This window comes from Ursus americanus, chromosome 18, assembly GCF_024610735.1.
Source record: "Ursus americanus isolate L20-20 chromosome 18, mUrsAme1.1.p, whole genome shotgun sequence".
Classification (NCBI taxonomy): domain Eukaryota; kingdom Metazoa; phylum Chordata; class Mammalia; order Carnivora; family Ursidae; genus Ursus; species Ursus americanus.
The window spans coordinates 37,329,324-37,348,541 of NC_142144.1; the positions used below are offsets into that span (position 1 = coordinate 37,329,324).

General features: G+C 37.2%; 1 protein-coding gene across 2 annotated transcripts; it reads left to right on the forward strand.

The window, feature by feature from the left end:
* The first annotated feature begins 10,053 nt into the window (after window positions 1–10,053).
* Window positions 10,054–19,173, forward strand: NDUFB6 (NADH:ubiquinone oxidoreductase subunit B6). 2 transcript variants are annotated; one of them, XM_045780282.1, is made up of 4 exons: window positions 10,054–10,363; window positions 12,213–12,305; window positions 17,893–17,937; window positions 18,994–19,173. In XM_045780282.1, the coding sequence occupies exons 1-4, from the start codon at window positions 10,184–10,186 to the stop codon at window positions 19,060–19,062; spliced, it is 387 nt and encodes a 128-aa protein (XP_045636238.1). In that variant the 5' UTR covers window positions 10,054–10,183; the 3' UTR covers window positions 19,063–19,173. The 2 variants fall into 2 exon arrangements, with proteins under 2 accessions (XP_045636238.1, XP_045636239.1); XM_045780283.2 differs by lacking the exon at window positions 12,213–12,305 and having other exon boundaries at window positions 10,057–10,363.
* Window positions 19,174–19,218: the final 45 nt, after the last annotated feature.

A 19,218-nucleotide genomic window follows, 5' to 3' on the forward strand; every position in this document is an offset into this window, starting at 1 on the left:
GTTCATTTTAAATGATCTGTTCAGAACAAAATATTCTCTATTAAGAAAACTTTGGGCTAAATTCTTTTACCAAAACAGTTTCCATGTCATACTAAAAGATGAAATTTGGCACATCAATAGTATTTTAGGGAAACCAGCTACAATTGATAAAGGAGTGCCCTAAATACTTGAAAAGTTATGAGAGTTGCAATTCATCAGAAAGCTGTTCATCTCTAGCTTTGTAATATTTTCAAATAGGGCCATCTAGTGGAAATGTGGGCAGTCCCCTAACTATGAAACCATGAGTGCATCCTCTAAGACTTTACATTCAAGTTTTTAAAATATCTGTTTTAATACTTCTAAATCCACATTACCTGTCCCTGATATAAATAGTCTGCTCAGAAATAAGTACATTTCCCCTCAAGTTCTTGCACCGATTGATAATATCATGATCTGTCAATACACATTCATTTAGGTTTCCTAAAGTTCTAAGTTGTTTACTTCTTCCCCCCTCCTATGAAAAACAACTCTTTCTAGTCTGCTTCCTCTCACACTACCACCTCCTCCACCATGAAATCTTACTGAAGAATTAATATATATAGGTGAGAGAATCTGAGAATTATACAAGACAGTGTAGGATAGATGATCAAGATGTTTGTTACGAATGTAAGTGGACTGTATAGGACCCATCAAACACATTGTTGAAATTGTGTGAGATGTCAAAGTGTGTTTGCTTGAACTGGTTGGAGACAAAAGGCCTCTAAGGAAAGATATATATAAATTTCCCATGGAGGGTCTGTTCACCAAACTCATTTTGTTTTCTTCCTGGAAACATAGCTAAATTACATTTCTCACTATATGCCCCACCTGCAGTTAGGTAGGGCCCTGTGATTCAGTTCTGGTAAATGGAATGTGGGTGGAAGAGATACATACCCTTTCCAGTTCTGGCTCCTAAAATGTCCTGCATCACATTCTATGTTTCTTTTGTCTCCCCTCCTCATCCTCCATCGGGTAGATGTCATCGCCCAGGCAGACCATGGGAGCCGTTATCAGGCCAGTTCCTTTGATGCCTGTGTAGAGCCTACCCCGGCTGCGTAATGCCCATAACCTGCCACAGACTGTGATGTGGACATGAACTATGTTTTCAATACTTTCAGCCACTGAGATTTGAGGATTGTTTGTTCATAACCCTGATTAGCACAGGAAAGAAGAAACAACTGGAAGAAAGGAAAGAAGATGATGTGAGAGAAAGGCAATAAGGTCCAAATTTTTAAAGTAATACTTTTCCCTTTTACTACTAATAAGGAGTTTAAGACTCTTATGTCTGATCTATTGAGTAAAAAGTAACGGTAAAGTTTATCACTTATTATATACATTTGCATTATTATCAGCCGTGATGATTCAGATTCCACCTCCCTCCCTCCAAAAGCCATGTCTTTTATGCAAGAAAACCAACTACAATTATTTGAGAAAAAAAGATGTAACTGGTTGCTTCTTGGGGGATAAAGGAGAAGGAAACAAAAGGGAGGGGAAAAATTGTCTTTCTGGGGAGACTTCAGAAAATTTTAGGCTTTAACACTTTGCCCCAATGTTTTGTGAGATGTATAATTTATGAAATATAATTTAGTAGGCTGAAATTATGAAATGAGCTCTTATATTTAGGAATATTAGAATTTATAAAAAGTTAATTGTCAATCTAGTCCCCAAAAGGCAGTGCAGATGTTCTTATGAAGACATGCTCACTGTTCTTTCTTTCTTTTTTTTTTTTTAAAGATTTTATTTATTTATTCGACAGAGATAGAGACAGCCAGCGAGAGAGGGAACACAAGCAGGGGGAGTGGGAGAGGAAGAAGCAGGCTCATAGCGGAGGAGCCTGATGTGGGGCTCCATCCCTTAACGCCAGGATCACGCCCTGAGCCGAAGGCAGACGCTTAACCGCTGTGCCACCCAGGCGCCCTTCACTGTTCTTTCTTTAGCTTATTTCCTCTTGGTCATTCATAACTTTACAAAAAAGAAATAAACCTGTATTTTCTTTACAAATTTAAGTAATGTAATAATCCCTTTTAAAGGAGGGAAAGAAAGCTACGCTGAGAGATGTAGGATATACTGGTTTTATTCTTTGAGTAGGAAGAAGTAATTCAAATAAAAAACAAATGTGAAAAAATTAAAAAAAAAATAAAGGAGGGAAAACAAATTCTTGCATATTCCTTGAATAAAGTAATTTTCATTATAACTTTACTTAAATATTTACAAACAAATTACATGTAAATTCATTGTCTATATTTCATCTATAGACCTGAAATTAATTTACAAATTATGTGCAAACAAAAATATAAGAGTAAAAATTCAAATAATGGATATGTTCTAACAAAACAAAAGCAATGATGTGATAAATAGTGGAAAGATGCATTTTGGGGTTTTCTGCTTCATTGTTTATTGCCTTGATTTTGAACACGCTCGAATGTTATTTGAATCATTGAACATTGCTTTTATCTTTCCTTTTAAACAATGACGTTAATTTCAAACCAATTAAATGTTGTATTGGGCTGATCTGCTTAATAGCAGCCTACAAAATGCAATAGAAACAAAATATTCTAAGAATAAGAAGACATAACAAAAACATCTTCATTTTACCTGTTACCTCACCGAATCAACTGTTGGTAGTCAATACATACAAAGATGAAAACTTTGCTGTGAGGTGCTGTGTCTGTGAGGTGGCTCCATTCACCACTTCTCTACTTCTGAACGACTGAGAAACTTTTATTCATATAGTGTGCCATAACATCACATGGCCTCCACTTGGCTCCACGCAATTGTAAACACACATGCAAATGTGGGTATTTGGTTATAAGGTGGTTGATCTAGACTATGTTTCCACTAAATTTTTAAAACTGTTGTTGAAATGAAAACACAAAATTTAGAAATTCTTGCAGAGAACCGGAGGGCACCTTCTACGATGCGGAGCTAATGATTTTAATCAATTGTTCTTTCTTGAGCGTCTCTGTTTGGCATCACTTGCCACTGAAAGTGCAGGGATCAGACTAGAACTAAAAACTTGAGCAAATGGACATTGTCTTGGAATACTTACATGCTTAAGAAGTCAAACAACTTCTTCTGCTCTACTAATCGTAGGATATTGAGACCGTTGTAGTCATGCCAACTGTGCCCCATAGATGGAAACTATAATGTTCAGCTCAAAGCTCCATCTGTGGCACAGAGTGTGTGAACTGCTGCCTCTGTAAGTGATGAACTTTGCCATGAAGTTGCTGATTATATTAGCTTCTGTATACCTCTAGAACACTAATTTTTTAAAAAATTTCAAAGTAGGGATTTGTAGAATGCTCCCTCTTACAGATCTTCTTCTTCTTCTTTTTTTAAATGTTTTTTTATTATATTATGTTAGTCACCGTACAGTACATCCCCGGTTTCCGATGTAAAGTTCAATGATTCATTAATTGCGTATAACACCCAGTGCACCATGCAATATGTGCCCTCCTTACTACCCATCACCAGCCTATCCCATTCCCCCACCGCCCTCCCCTCTGAGGCCCTCGGTTTGTTTCTCATAGTCCATAGTCTCTCATGCTTCATTCCCCCTTCTGATTACCCCCCCTTCCTCTTACGGATCTTCTAATCAACATGAGCAAGTCTCCTTTTCCCCTTCGCCCCCTTGGAAATAATGATGCTTTGTACGGTAGGTGATAGAATTTTTTTAAAGCAAAAGAACAAGATGGAAGAAACTTACTAAAAGATAGAGGAATTTATAGAGGAATTATGCTTAAATATGTGCTTTAAATGAAGATAGCACAAAGGCTTTTACATTTCTGACTGGAAGTTTGAAAGGGAACTTTGATGGAACTTGCATTTCAATTCCTGTTTGCAAATTCAGTCTGGTGGTGGGGTCCTGCACTCAGTTCTGCTATCTGTCCCACATCACTGAACTCCATGGTCTCAATCTCATGTCTGCTCCAACTAGTATACTCTCTCAGGGGTCAAACCAAGCTAGCTTTTAAAAACATATCTGGAAATATTAGACACTTATTAGATCCGAAGTTGAAGAAGTGAGTTTATTTTTTTTTTTAAGATTTTATTTATTTATTTATTTATTTATTTATTTATTTATTTGACAGAGAGACAGCCAGCGAGAGAGGGAACACAGCAGGGGAGTGGGACAGGAAGAAGCAGGCTCCCAGTGGAGGAGTCCGATGTGGGACTCGATCCCAGAACGCCAGGATCAGGCCCTGAGCCTGAGGCAGACGCTTAAAGACTGCGCTACCCGGGCGCCCCGGAAGAAGTGAGTTTATTGACAGAAGACACCCTGTCACCTTATCTCTCCGCTGCTTTTCCCTGCCCACTGTGCTGTAGCTCCGTCCAGGTTTTGTGGACTGGTTAATGAGATCTTATATAAAGCTCAACTTAATTGTAAGGTATTTATAATTTTCCCACAAGCTAGAGTGCCCTCTTGTGGGAATATGTAGTAGTTATCCAGGTACTACCAAGGATCTGAATTTGTGAGTCCACATTTCCCAGGTGTGGTAAGCTGAACAAGCTCCCCCACTGTATTTTATTTTTATTCAACTCATCTTCTTCATGGATGTCATAGCCATTGGTAAATGGGAAGGGGTAGAAATATGGTAGGCAGTAGCCAATGGTGTAAAAATGTATTTTTCAAAACAATATTGATTTCCTTTCTTTTTCTTTTTAAATGTAGTGGTGGTAGGAGGTGAGGAAAGTATAGATAAGTCAGAATGAAGGTCCCAAGTTCAAGAAATTAGTAGATGTCCTTAATGCCACTTACCAAAGAAACATTTATGTGGGTTGTCAAATGCCTCATTGAGGATCTATATCCTTCCTGGGAGGAGTAAGCACTCACGGACTTACTTTCACTTGCCTATCAGTTGTTTGCATCTCATCAGAACAGAATTGAGAGCTCTAGCCTAGGAAGGATGAAGAGTTTTAGTCTAAAATATAGCTATTATAAGATAGAATGAGGTTTGATAATAGCTTAAATGCATAGTTTTCTTACCACTTCAATGCATACGTCTTTAAAAACTTTTTATTTGGAAGAACTTCAAACATATACAAAATAGTATATGAGAGGAGTATAATCCCCTCCATTTACCTATTAAACAGCATCAACAATTACCAACTCATTACTAATTTTCTTTCAAAAGTAAGAAAAGTAGAAAAGTAAGTTTAAGCCATCAACTTATTTATATCTATAGAGAAAGAGATACCTCTAAGAAAAGGAACTGCCAAAAAAAATCTTAAACTGTTTTAGGTAATTGTATTGTTGGAAGTGGTGGTATTATTAATCTGACACCGAATATAAACATTTATGCTGGAATTTTTGTAATGAAAGAAAGGAGATACAAATGTAAATTATATGAGTTTAAGTAAAAACTCTGAAGTCCTGACTTTGAATAAAAAGACTCAGTAACAACTCATGATGTATTTCATCTTTATATTTATCATTTTATCTTAGCTCTGCCCATTGAAATGGCCTAAATTTTTCTCACCCATAAATATTTCAGAGGGTATCTCTAAGAGATAAGAACTCCTCTCTAAAAATATAACCACAATATCATCATGTAAAAAATAACAATTACTCCTTAATATCGTAAAAGATCAAGGTAGTGTTCAAATTTCCCTCATTGTCTGTCATTTTAAAAAGACCTGATTGTTTTAGTTAGATTTATGATAGTACTGAAAAAAAGGTACAAAGATTTTCCATATACCCCCTGCTCTTCACACACATGTGTAGCCTCCTCCATTATCAACATCCCTCACCAGAATAGTACTTTATTTAATTTATTTTATTATTATTAATTATTATTATTATTATTTTTACCAAGGATGAACCTACATTGACACACCATAATCACCTGAAGTCCGTAGTTTACCATAGGGTTCAGTCTTGGTGTTGTATATTCAAAGGGTTTTGGCAAATGTATAATAACATATATCCATTATTACAATATCGCACAGAATATTTTCACAGCCCTAAAAATCCTCTGTGTCTGCCTATTCATATACCACTCCCTGCCCCCTGGCCTGGCAACCACTGATCGTTTCATTGCCTCCATAGTTTTGGCTTTTCCAGAATGTAAATATACATTTAAGGCGCTTTCATGTCTTTTCATTGGTTGGTATCTCATTTCTTTTTAGTGCTGAATAATATTCTATTGTCTAGATGTACCATAGTTTATCCATTCACCTACAGAAGACCATCTTGCTTGCTTCCAAATTTGGGCAGTTCTGAATAAAGCTGCTATAAACATCCATATACGGGTTTTGTGTGGACATAAGTTTTCAACTCCTTTCCTTAAATACCAAGAAGTGTGATTGCTGGATCATATAGTAAGAGTATGTTTAGTTTTGTAAGAAACTGCAAAACAGTCTTCCAAAGTGACTGTAATATTTTGCATTCCCATCAACAATGTGTGAGAGTTTCTGTTGCTCCACATTCTCGCCAGCATTTGGTGTTGTCAGGGTCCCAGATTGTGGCCCTTCTAATAGTTGTATAATGGTATCTCATTGTTCTAATTTGCATTTCCCTGATGACATATGATGTGGAGCATGTTTTCATATGCTTACTGGCCAACTGTAGATCTTCTTTTTTTTTTAAAGATTTTATTTATTTATTTGAGAGTGAGCGCAAGCAGGGGGAAAAGCAGAGGGAGAAGCAGACATCCTGCTGAGTGGGGACCTTGACCTGGGGCTCCATCCCAGGACCCTGAGATCATGACCTGAGCCGAAGGCAGATACGTAACTGACTGAGCTACCCAGGTGTGCCTGTTTATCTTCTTTAGTGAGGTGTCTGTTAAGGTCTTTGGCCCATTTGTCACACTGCTTGTTCATTTTCTTACTGTTGAGTTATCATCTTTTTAAAAATCTATGGGTTCTCTTTCTCTCCCTCTCTCATTTTATCTTTCCTTTCAATATATTTTTGTCCAAGAAACAGAGTCACTTGTCTACAGTTTTGATGATATGGATTTTTCTGAAAGTATAATTTTGGTGTTATGTAGGAATTAGGGGAGTCTGTTCCTGTATTTCCTTTAAATGAGTGGTTAGATCTAGAAACTTAGCGGATTAAGTTCAATTTTTTGTTTGGCAAGGCTACTTCACAGGCAGTGAGGCTCTCTTCCACCAGGAGGCGCACATGCTCTCTTTGGGACGTCCGCAGTTTTGTTTGTTTTTTTTGGTCTTGTTTTTTTTTTTTTTTTTTTTTTTGGAGGTAGGCTACATGACCAAATGTGGAATTTGAACTCACGACCCTGATATTTAGAGTCCCATGCTCTACCCACTGAGACGGCAGCAGCTTTTGATGATCACTGTATGGATTCATTAACAAACTAATGGTTGCAGAATAGTGGTATTCTATCTCTGCCATCCCTTCTTCTTTTACTGGGTTTTTATCCTTCTTTGATTAAATTTTCCTTCACCAACTATTTTGTTACTCCAAGATGCAATTTATATATGAGATGCCAGAAAAATGCTTGGTTTTTCCCCTTCACTTAACGTTTTCAAAATAATGAGTTGGTTCCCTAACACCATCCAAAAATGACTAATGGGGTTTTTTTTTTTTTAACTCATTATGAACTCATGTACGTGAATCTATTTTTTTTTTAAGATTTTATTTATTTATTTGAGAGAGAGCGTGAACAGTGGGGAGGGGCAGAGGGAGAGGGAAAAGCAGACTCCTCGCTGAGCCGGGAGCCAGATGCGGGGCTCGATCTCAGGACTCTCGGATCAGGACCTGAGCTGAAGGCAGACTCTCAAATGACTGAGCCACCCATGTGCTCCTCTGTGAATCTATTTGGTATTTTTCTTTCCACTGAAGTCATTATGCTTACTGATGCTCAAATTCTTTTATCTTTGACCAGAGGAAGTCTATTTAAGTTGGCTCCTGAATCCTTTTGACATGAGCCTGTCTTTAGAAATTTCCCTGCTTTCTGCTAAGACAAGATGTTCCTGGTTTCTTTTACATTTCGTAACTCAGACCTGGAATTAGCTATTTCTCTAAGGCAATGGTTCTCAAAGTGTGATTGGGGGATCCCTGAGAGTCCCTGTGATGCTTTCATGGGGGCTGTGAGGCCAAAAGATGCTTTTTTTCCTTTTTAATTTTCAGTCTCTCACAAATGTATATAGAGTTTCCCAAGGGCTACCTGGTGTAGGATATTATGACTAAATGTAGAAGAGGTTTTAAAAATTATGCTGTCATTTATTAGGCCAGACACTAAAGAGATTTATAACAATGTAAAACAATGGCACTCTTCTCACTAATTTTTGTTAATGGATATTTTGTTATTTTAAAATCTGTTTTAATTTATAATGCATCAATAGGTATAACCCATACACACAAAAGCTCCTTGGGGTCCTCAACAGTTTTTAAGAGTTAAAGAAATTTGAGAAGCAAAGTGTTTGAGAACTGCTGTTTCCAGGAGTCCTGGCTCCTTCTAATGGAAAATGGTATTTAGAAATCACAATCTAGGAGCTAGAGATGTTCATGGTTACTGGATTGGCACTGTTTTTAGGCCATTTCAATGGGCAGAGCTAAGATAAAATGATAAATATATTTAAAGATGAAATACATCATGAGTTGTTACTGAGTCTTTTTATTCAAAGTCAGGACTTCAGAGTTTTTACTTAAACTCATATAATTTACATTTGTATCTCCTTTCTTTCATTACAAAAATTCCAGCATAAATGTTTATATTCGGTGTCAGATTAATAATACCACCACTTCCAACAATACAATTACCTAAAACAGTTTAAGATTTTTTTTGGCAGTTCCTTTTTCTTAGAAGTATCTCTTTCCATATAGATATAAATAAGTTGATGGCTTAAACTTACTTGAAATGGTATGTATTTTGGGCGTTATGCCACCTAGCAGTTCAGCTAGATTCATGTGTTTTTACTTTTGATTTTTAGAGAAGATTTTGTAAATTTAATTTTGTTTTATAATAACATAAAATGTTTACATGGTTCTAGAGTAAAATCTGTTACATAGGATATATTCAGAGACGCCTAGCTTCTATCCCTGTTTCCTCTCTCCTGTTCGCTTTCTTCCCCAATTAGTAACATTTTTTTTTTTTAAAGATTTTATTCATTTATTTGACAGAGACAGCCAGCGAGAGAGGGAACACAAGCAGGGGAAGTGGAAGAGGGAGAAGCAGGCTCCTAGCGGAGGAGCCTGATGTGGGGCTTGATTCCAGAACGCTGGGATCACGCCCTGAGCTGAAGGCAGACGCTTAACGACTGCGACACCCAGGCGCCCCCCAATTGGTAACATTTTAAAACAAAGCAATAGTTTCCTTCCTTTTATTTTTAAAATTTAAGCAAACATGTATATATATTTAGTATTATTACCACTCTTCTCTTTTTGTATAAAAGGTAGCATACTGTATACACTTCTCTCCACTTTGTTTTTTTCACTTAACAATATATTCCACGGTTGTAATATAGAGCACTTCATTGCGTTATTGCACCATAATTTATTCAACCGGTCCACTATTGAGGAATTTGGGGCTAATTTCCAGTATTTTATTGTAACTAGTGCTGCAGTGAAGAGTCATGCACATACTTTTCATATTTTTAGCACTGTTATCTTTTGGATAGAGCCCTCGACGTGGGGATTGCTGGGTCAAAGCATGAAAGTGCCCAATTCTCTTAGCTATTAGCTACTCTTTTAGCCTCCGCAGTACAGATGAAGGAACAAACTGAGACTGTCCAAGGTCACTTTATCAGTCACTGACACAGCAGGGATTTTTTAACTTGGAAGTAACGTTCTCCACACTCTCCAAATCATGGGAAAAGGAGTACTGAGGCCGGAGAGGGAGGAGAAGAATTTGCATTTGGACGTCACATTCATTGGATCACATATTCTCATCCTTCCAGGTCCCAGCACACCACGCTAGTCCTCTGACCTCTCCTGTTTTCTTCCTTCCGTCACTTTCCCTCTTTCTCCCACGGCTAAAACGCGCCCCCCACCCACTCCCTGCTCTTCTGGGCGGACAAAGATTGCGCAAGCCCAGCCGCTTCGCAGAGCTTGCGCCGGTGCAGAGACAGGACCGGAATGACGTCATAACGGCGCGCAGCTCCCAGGCGTCCTCGCAAGGTCGCCTCGGAAGCAGGGGGCGCGCGTAAGTGACAAGACCGTGGTCAGGGACGCGCCGTGTCCTGCCTTGGTACCAGCGGCGACATGTCGGGATACACGCCAGACGAGAAACTGCGGCTGCAGCAGCTCCAACAGCTCAGAAGGCGATGGCTAAAAGACCAGGAGCTGAGCGCCCGGGAGCCGGTGCTGCCCCCGCAGCGGGTGTGGCCTATGGAGAGATTCTGGAATAAGTTTTTGCGGGACCAGACCCCCTGGAAGAACGTGGTGAGTGACGGGCCTCCCTTGCCCCCGATGCACACACCCCGTCGCAACCCTGGGCCTGGCTGCTGGGCCTGCTTACTGTAGCCACACCAAGGACTGACATCACTGGGCCCCCAAGTCCGGTAGTTCCGTGAGGGAGAACCAGGTTCAACCAAGACTTAGGTTTAGCAGGGACGCTATGTTGTCCCAAGAGAGCTCTGGAGTTCAGGAGTTTGGGAGAGTCTGCCCTTCTGCTGTCAAGTGTGATGAGGAGGAGGGAGATCTTTGCTTAGGTTTTACAGAATGATAGAAAGATTCACTTGAGTGAAAATTCGGTGATTTTAGTATGTAAGGACACCTGTCTGCTTTTTAAAGTTGAGATTATAGAGAATAACACTACACTCAACTACCAGAAGACACGGGAGTCTCTAACTGGTCATGCAGCCCCATGTGATCGCCATGAAAGATAGGGTCTTATTGGTATGCTTAATGAGTTATATTCAAGAGCCACCTTTCTGAACTACCACTATATTCTTTTAACACAGTTTAGTTTAAAAGTGCCATTTCTGAACTTGACACTGTAGAAAATCGCTCATTTAAGAGCTATCTTTATTTTCAGGGTCTCTGGACATTTTCTTGAGGTCATTAAATTACATCAATTTAGGTGATGAACACTGTTATCTCAGAATTGTTTTCAATAAGCTATGACATTGGCTAATAATCATGGTAATAATACTATTAAGTAACACTTGAGTACTTACTTTCTGCCCTGCATTTTGCTGAGGGTTTTACGTGTGTTACTTTAATTCTTTAATTCCGTAAGGTAGAAACTACTCCTAATCCTTATTTTAACTATGTGGAAAATGAGACCTGCAAAAAATTGAGTGATTTATCCGTGGTCACAGAACTAGGAATTGAAGGAGTTTACGCTGAGATCCAAGTGTTATCTGCTTTCTTACTGTGCTACCAAGTTTTGTGCAAATTTTTCTGAGAAAGTGGTATTAGATACTTCTTTAGGGTGGTAAAATTAAACTCTAATTCAGCCCTCGTCTCACCTTTTGTATCCCTGACATTACTTGTTGATTTTGGCAGCTACTGGTTGAAAGTTGACATCCCACCCATCAGCCAGTGATGTAAGGAAGTAAATAAGTATTTCAGTCTGTTTTTCCTTACCCTGAGTTAATTTTTCTTCCCTAATCATGTATACTATAACACCTAGAATCTAGTTATCTCAGGTGAGATAGATGTGTTTCAGTCGAATTGGCTGCCATGGAAAAGATCCATTTTCAGTTCTGTTTTGCCTTTCTCTTTTAAAATAGTGTGCCTGAAAGTATCTCAAAGTGAGCTTGCAACACCCCCATCCCCATATGTAAAATATTCTTTTTCAAGCTTTGGTGTGCTCAAGGTTGTCTACCTTACATGTAGAATGGTGCAAGTGATGTTGATTGTGGGTATCTGAAATTGATAAATTAGGGGTTTGGCTGTACCTGAAAAATTCTGTAGTTTTGATTACTCAAACTGATTAAAATTATTCTTTCATTATTTATGCCATGTTTATCTTTAGTAAACTTATGATATTTTTAGAAGTCTTTAAAATATTTATATATATCTATGAATATCTTACTGTAGCTTTGCAAAATGTTACTTGTCTTAAGCCTTGTTTGCTCTGAACTCTGTAGGTATCCCCTAGCAGGCCCTATGTTTAATAAAAATATTTGAATGGGTGAGGTTAGTTACAGACTGTAAGGAAGTATGTAACATGTAGACATTTTAAAATAATCATGACATTATATCATTGATGTTTTTTTTCTGCCACAAACATAAAAAAATGGGATATCTGTTTATGTATGTTTTCTCCCCCCCCCCCCCCCAGATTTATAAGGCATACCGACACAGTCTCTTTGCTTTTACTCATGTACTTATACCTGCCTGGATTATTCATTATTATATCAAATATCATGTGAATGTAAGTATGTTTTAAGTATGTATTTTTCAGAATTTATTTTTAATATTGTACAAAATTATTTCCTACGTGGGCATGTCTTCCCCTGCTTTACTTAGTGGAAATAATCTGGCACTTATAACTGATTTTGAACTACTTTGAATAAAGTAGTTAAGTAAAAGGTTTAATGAAACTTAAAGTGAGGTTTTTCAAAAACTTAATCTTTAGTTGATTACAACTTGAAATGCATTTTCTCATAAAAACAATGTTTAAATGATCAGAATGAAGTTGACCTATTAAAACTAGTGTAAACTTGGGGTTCTAATTAAGAAGGGAGCAGAGAATTTCTGCTCCTTTATTTGAGCATAGATATAAGATAAATTCAAATTAGACAAAGGTTGTCTTTGTCGTCATCCCATTTTCCTTTTCTTCATTCTGTCTGATTTTTCACCATTTTCTTTCTTTAGAATCCAGGATGTCCAAAAGCTTGAACTTTCTCATGGAAAGATCTTGCGTGTGGTGATTGAAATGAGGCAGTTGCCATATTTTAAGGCCAAGGGAGAGTCTGGTATAGGTGTTAGTTTCAAGGCAATATGAGGAAGGAGTGCATTTGAGGCAATGGTATATAGAAGGGAGAGCAGTGGTGGCTGCCCGGCATGGAGTGTTGTAACCCAAACAGATTGAAGAGGGCATTCTGGTACCCGGTGAGGATATTAGGTCTCAGGAAGAGGGGGACGTTGGGGTGGGGGGAGTTGGTGAGTATACCTGTTTGGAGAGCAGCAGTGGTAGTAACCTGGGATAGAATATTGGAACCTGAGCAAGGGGAGGAGGACATCTGCAAGAAGGGTGGTTTGGGGCAGTGATGGAGGTGGCAATCTATAGTAAGATATCAGGACCTGAATGAGGTGAGGTTATTTATACTGGTGTATGATGGTAGTGACAGGAGATTGGTTACATATAGGAAAATTGATCAAATAAGTACATGAATTGATGATAACAGAACCCAGAATTCTCATTGTCAGAAAAGGGAGTTGCACACATGAAAAGAGAGAAAACCTTGTGGTACTGGAATGGAATTGGAATTATTGGTATGAACTCATGGTTTTTAGTATGTATTGATACAGAATTCTATATAGATGTAAATGTGGATAGTCTAGGTCTGTCCATTGACAGGCCTGAGAGCAGTGCCACTGCATGGTAATTAGCATATCTAGCAGCCTGGTCTTACCCAGCTCTCCACTGAAAGGATCCAGAGCTCTTTGGAGAAACGGCCAATTCTAGGGCTGGAGCAGGGAAAGTACATGATGATCTTATTGTGCCAGAAAGTAAAGAAGTGTTCAGAAATGTTGGAGATCTACCAAAAGGACGGAGTCAGCTTGAGAGGACTCCCCCTGGGACAATTTGAGCATCGAAATAACTAACAATAGTTATAGATTAATCTAATAGCCAACTGAATAAAATGCAAATCCACAAGTCCATATACATATAAAAAATTAATAAATGGTTAGAAGAGACAGCACTTTTTTGTACAATGGATTGCTAAATAATAAACAGACAAGGACTGATACAATTAGAAAAGCCACCACTTGAGAATCATCAGAGTAACATTTTTTTTAGCCAAGGAACATCAAAAGTTGCTAAAATTAATCTCATAATACCTAACTTCAGCATACTTATTTGATACAAAGGGAAAAGGAGTATTTGTAGTGGAGAAACCAGGCAGATACCATGAAGAAATCTAAATTAACATTACCAGTAATGGGGCAAACTGAAATTATGTACTACTTGGTAGGTACAGTAAGAAAACAGCATCAATTTTGTGTGATTCCTGTCAAAAATGCAAACCTGAATCTAATATAAGGAAGCATAAGACAAGCCAAAACAAGGGACTTTTCTGCATAGTAAATGCAGAAGGCTTTACCTTCAAAAGTATCAAGATCATGAAAGTTAAAGAATGACTGAAGATTTGTTCTAGATTTAGGAGGACTTAAAGAGGCATGTCAGCTAAATGCAATTCTTGATTAATGGCATTATGTGCTTAGTTAAATGAACAAAGATGGCATTGGCATTCAGAATTTTAGAGCCTACACAATGGTTAGCAAGTCATGTAAGGGGATTTTCTGAGAATTCCAATTAGTGAGACACTTGATAACATTTGAATGGGTTCTTTAGCTAGAAAGTAGTAATGTATCAGTAATGAAACAGATTAATTTCTTGATCTTGATGGCTGTATTGTGATTATTTTAAGAATATTGTTCTTATTTGTAGGAATTACTAAAGTAATAAACTAGTCTGCAGTTTCCTGAAGTGATTCAGTAAAAAAATTATTTTTATAATTCTTGCAACTTTTTGTAAGTTTAAAATTATTTCGAGATAAAACAAAAGTTAGGGACTCCCTAAACAAATTGTAGATAATCCAATTGAGGTTTGCTTTCTCTTAGCTTGTTGTGAGGAGTGTGAAATAAATAATTGGTGTTTTCAGAAAATTCCTTTAACATAGCTTTTCTCTTTATTGCATGGTCTTTTAAAATTCTGATTGCTGACATCATTTTTGTTCTTCACTAAGCAGATTATGTTCATTCATCAACAAGTTATGGAGTGCCTAGTATGTCATCTTCCTTTATTGCTCTGAAAGAATATGCAAGATAAAATTCCTGGAGTTTGTAGTAAAGTTGGAAGATGGGTATGATTTGGGTAAGAGTATGGAGGAGAAAAGTTATTCCAGCTAGGAGGAAAGATGAGGAGTTAGTAATGTGCATGTCCTATCTACCCAAGACTGAAGAGGTGACTAGAATAGCAGGTCTGTAGGCTCAGTGGGCTGAGACCATTTAACTGAAGGTTTTGAAAGCTAGGCAGAGGAGGTTGAACCTTATCTGGTAGGCAGTGGGAAACTTTCCATTTCTCAGTAGGTGAGTGAGTTGATAAAAGTGCTATATTTAGGACATAAAAAACAATATGATGGGGGTAACTGGAGGGAGGAAAGTCCTGACATCAGGTAAATCAGCTACAGGCTGTTGCAGTTTAGTAAATGTTAGTTGATGAGAATCTGGTTAGGGTGAAGATAGCAGAAGTGGAAAAGAAAAGTGAAGCCAGAAGACATTATTTAAAGAAGACAGCTCAAGTTGGGGATGAAACCAAAACTCAGAGGTACTTACGACTCTAAAATTTCCAGCCTTGGAAGTTACAAGTAGGGTTTTGGAAAGAAGTAAATTTGTGTAGGACTATGTGCTGTCAACATGTTTTGGGGATGTCCAAGTGGACATGGCCTATCTTACGTGTTAGAAACATGAACTTGGTGGAGGCTCGTAGGAGTTAGAGTTGGAGTTTAGTATTTTTACTTCATAGACCAACAGAAAATCTTTCCGCAACCATTAAAAGGGACTAACAATTTATACGTCTGAGGGTCAGAGTATAGTTTATGTTTCTCTTGTTGATGGGCTTAAACAAAATTCTATATTTATGTTCACCTGCAAGTCCACAGGCCATTTCATATCATCATATGTCTTATTTTTTACTGTCTTAACATGCAAGACTCTAGAGGAGAAAAATATATTACTACTTTCTGTCAGTGCAGGTTTTTTTAATACCCAAGAGTGGTTTTTACGTGCAGAAATGACTGTTCACAGTTACCTGGAATATAAGTTAAAATTCATTTTGTTAGTTTCAGATTTAAAAACCTCCTTTTTTTTCCTAATTCTGTATATTCAGTTTTAAAATTCTGTTAAACTGCTTACACATCTAGTAAAATATGAACAGTCTCCTTTGTTCTTATTATCTTTGGATTAATTCAAGTTGAAATCTCCTAGAACAATTCCACTTACAAACATAATCATATTCTCTTACATGTTTTAAGCTGCATTTATACATTTTATATTTATATGTTGAATTTTATTTTTAAGTATTTATAGGGCAAATTAATGACCCTAAGAAGCAAAATCTTTTTAAACTTATAATCACAAGCCTAAATCAATTATTCATTTTAACTAGAATCCTAAAACTAATCTTTTAGAACCTCTAATAGCCAGATTGATTACCTTAAACATTATAAATGCTCTAAATAGCAGAATATATGGATTATTCCAGTGTTTTAAGAACTTATTAAATTTGATGTTTAGATTTATTTATTCTCTAGATTTAATCTTTGTTATATCTGTATTTAACTGAATTTTTCTAGGCTTGAAAAGACACCTTCTAAGAGCAGCAGATTTAATAAGCTGCAGTTACTGGTTTGACAATTCAAGACTTTAATATAGTTGCTTATCTGAGGGAGTCATACTTTCAGGTGATTTTTCCTAAGCCACAGATGGATGTAATTAAAGGTTTTGTGTCAGTAGAGGTCCCAAAGCCTCTCCCTTACCTTATTTTTTCTCTGGATTTGAGTAGGTCTGCATCCTCATTAATGTTAGCCAGTTTGCTTCATCTAATACCTTTACTGACAAATTGAATTTTACATTCTCTCTAAGGACATTTCAGTGTCATCTTGCTGCTGGCCCCAGTACTTAAGAGACATTTTAATGTATTTACATTGTATTCTGACTTTATCTCCTGCTTTTGGCTCCAGTTCGAGTCTTACATTATGCCAATCATCTTTTTAGTAAAATTTTGTTCATGTGGTATCTTGTGCAGATGTATGTGCTTAATACATTTATTTAACAAACGTTTTTAGCACCTCTTGTGTGCAAGGCACTGTTCTAAACACAGGGATATAGCAGTAAGCAAAGCAGATTGAGTCTCTGCCCTCATGAAGTGTTTATTTTAGTCTTGGAGACTGGCAGTAAATAAAGAGGCATATGTTACAGGGAGTGATAATCTATGGAAGGAAAACTAAACAGGGTAAAAGACTAGGTCTCCCTGGGGAAGTGCTGTTTGAAGAGAAACATAAATGAAATGATGATATGGATCAAGCAGATACCTAGAAGAGCATTTCAGGTAGAGGAATCATTACATATAAGGGCCCTGAGGCACAAGCAGACCCATCTGATTAGACTAAGAGTAAAGGAACCATTGTGGCTACAACAGAGAGAGAGAAAGAGAGAGAAGATCAGAGAGGTGGTCAAGGGCCAGATTCTGTAGGGTCTTAGAGATCACAGCAAGGACTTTGGCCTTTGCTGTAAGAGTTATGAAACTTTGAGCAGAGGAGTAGTCCATCTTATAAGAATCACTCACCTGTGCTGTGTGGAGAATAGACTGAGAAGGCATGCGTCCACCAGGACACTAACAGGTAAAGAAAAAAAAAATGATAGAGACTTGAACAAGGGTAGTAGTACTAGGTGGTGAGAAACAGTTGGATTCATGATATAATCTCAAGATAGAACCAACAGGATCTGCTGAGGAATCATCAAGGGTTTTGGCCTTTGTAACTAGGAGAATGAATGTGCCATTTACTGCAGTAAGGAACCATTTGGGGCTGGAGAATGTTATAAGTTGGACCTGGTTAAGTTTGAGATGACTAGTAGAGATAGCCAAGTAAAGATCTTGAGTAAACAGTTAAATGTATGAGTCTGGAATTTGGTGAAAGTTTGGGGCTTATGTTAAAAATTTGGGATACGATCTGTTTTATTTTAGAAGAAACTCTAAAACCATAATTAACAGAGGATTCCTTTTATTGCAGACAAAACCATATGCCATTGTTCAAAGAAAGCCCAGAATATTCCCAGTAAGTCTTAATATGTCTGATTTTTCTTTTATTAGTTCTCTCTCCTTTACCTCCCTAAGTGATCATTAAAGTGCTCCTCTCTTCTGTCATTATAAGTGCTTGTTTTGTATATTCTTGTAAAAAAAAAAAAAAAGGAAAAAGAAATAACATGAGGCAGCAGCTACAGTTGAAAATGGGAGGTGGCCATATTTCTTTGGAAGCTGGCTGTAAAACTTTTATGACCTTTGTAGTCCTAAAGTGAATTGAAGATACTGACAGTTTTTCACTAGTACCCTGTTTCATGTAGGGTTCAGGACTTAGGGCACTAGCCTGAGCAGACACTTGGGTATAGTAACAGCAACTAATTACTCTGTTATTCATTCCAGACTGTCATTTGTTAATGGCAGTTTGACCTTAACCTCTCCATCTGTGAATTTAAAATCTGTTAATGTGTACTTTAAGTTTTGTGATGTGAATATGTAAGCTTTATCCTAATTTAAAATTGAGTCTTTTCAGCATTAAAAGATTACTTAGTTATCAGCTGGTATTTTTACTGGTTGTGAGGTTATCTTTAAGCATAGCAAAATGCAGATTATGTTCTTGTCCTATTTCTAGTCATAGATAATGAACTACCATCAATCTCCAAGGTCTGTAATTTTAAAAAACAGAACTCTCTTAATTCTTGCTTCAATCAAATGACATAGTCACAATAATCCATAATTGTCTGCAATAGAAGGGAATTTAAGGGTGAACCACCAAAATTAACCCTTCAGTTGAAACTCAGCTTTAGGAAATAGGGGATTTCTTCTATATTTAAAATAAACATTATCTTTATGATGACCACTTTCATGCCCTTTCTGGACATTTTGTTTGAGTAAAACTTCCCCTTATACTTCCTTCACTTACACCTTAAGATTCTGAATATTGCTCATCTTTAGACAGCTTCTACTTTGTCTAAGTCCCTTTCAAAGTGTGAGTGCCAGAACTGAACTAGATTTTCTATGTGAGATCTGATCAAGTGGAACTATCATCTATGCAGACAAAGATTTTTCTACTAATGCATCTTTGTTTTTTTAGGGTGATACAATTCTGGAGACTGGAGAAGTAATTCCACCAATGAAAGAATTTCCCGATCAACATCACTGAAGATTACTTTAAAATTTCAAAGGCGTATGAGGCCAAGTTTGTTGCTGTATTACTGTATTTACTAAATATATTTTCTGGAAAAGTACCTTCAATAAAGTTTACTCTGACATATGTGTTGTCTGTTTCTTCACAAATATTGTACAATTTGCAACTCTG

What these genes read in the sequence shown, in the direction of transcription:
- NDUFB6 (XM_045780282.1), top strand. Translation starts at nt 10,184, where the DNA reads ATGTCGGGATACACGCCAGACGAGAAACTGCGGCTGCAGCAGCTCCAA. An exon ending in ATATCAAATATCATGTGAAT is followed by an intron (nt 12,306 to 17,892) that starts GTAAGTATGTTT and finishes CTTTTATTGCAG; the next exon opens with ACAAAACCATATGCCATTGT. An exon ending in GAAAGCCCAGAATATTCCCA is followed by an intron (nt 17,938 to 18,993) that starts GTAAGTCTTAAT and finishes TTGTTTTTTTAG; the next exon opens with GGTGATACAATTCTGGAGAC.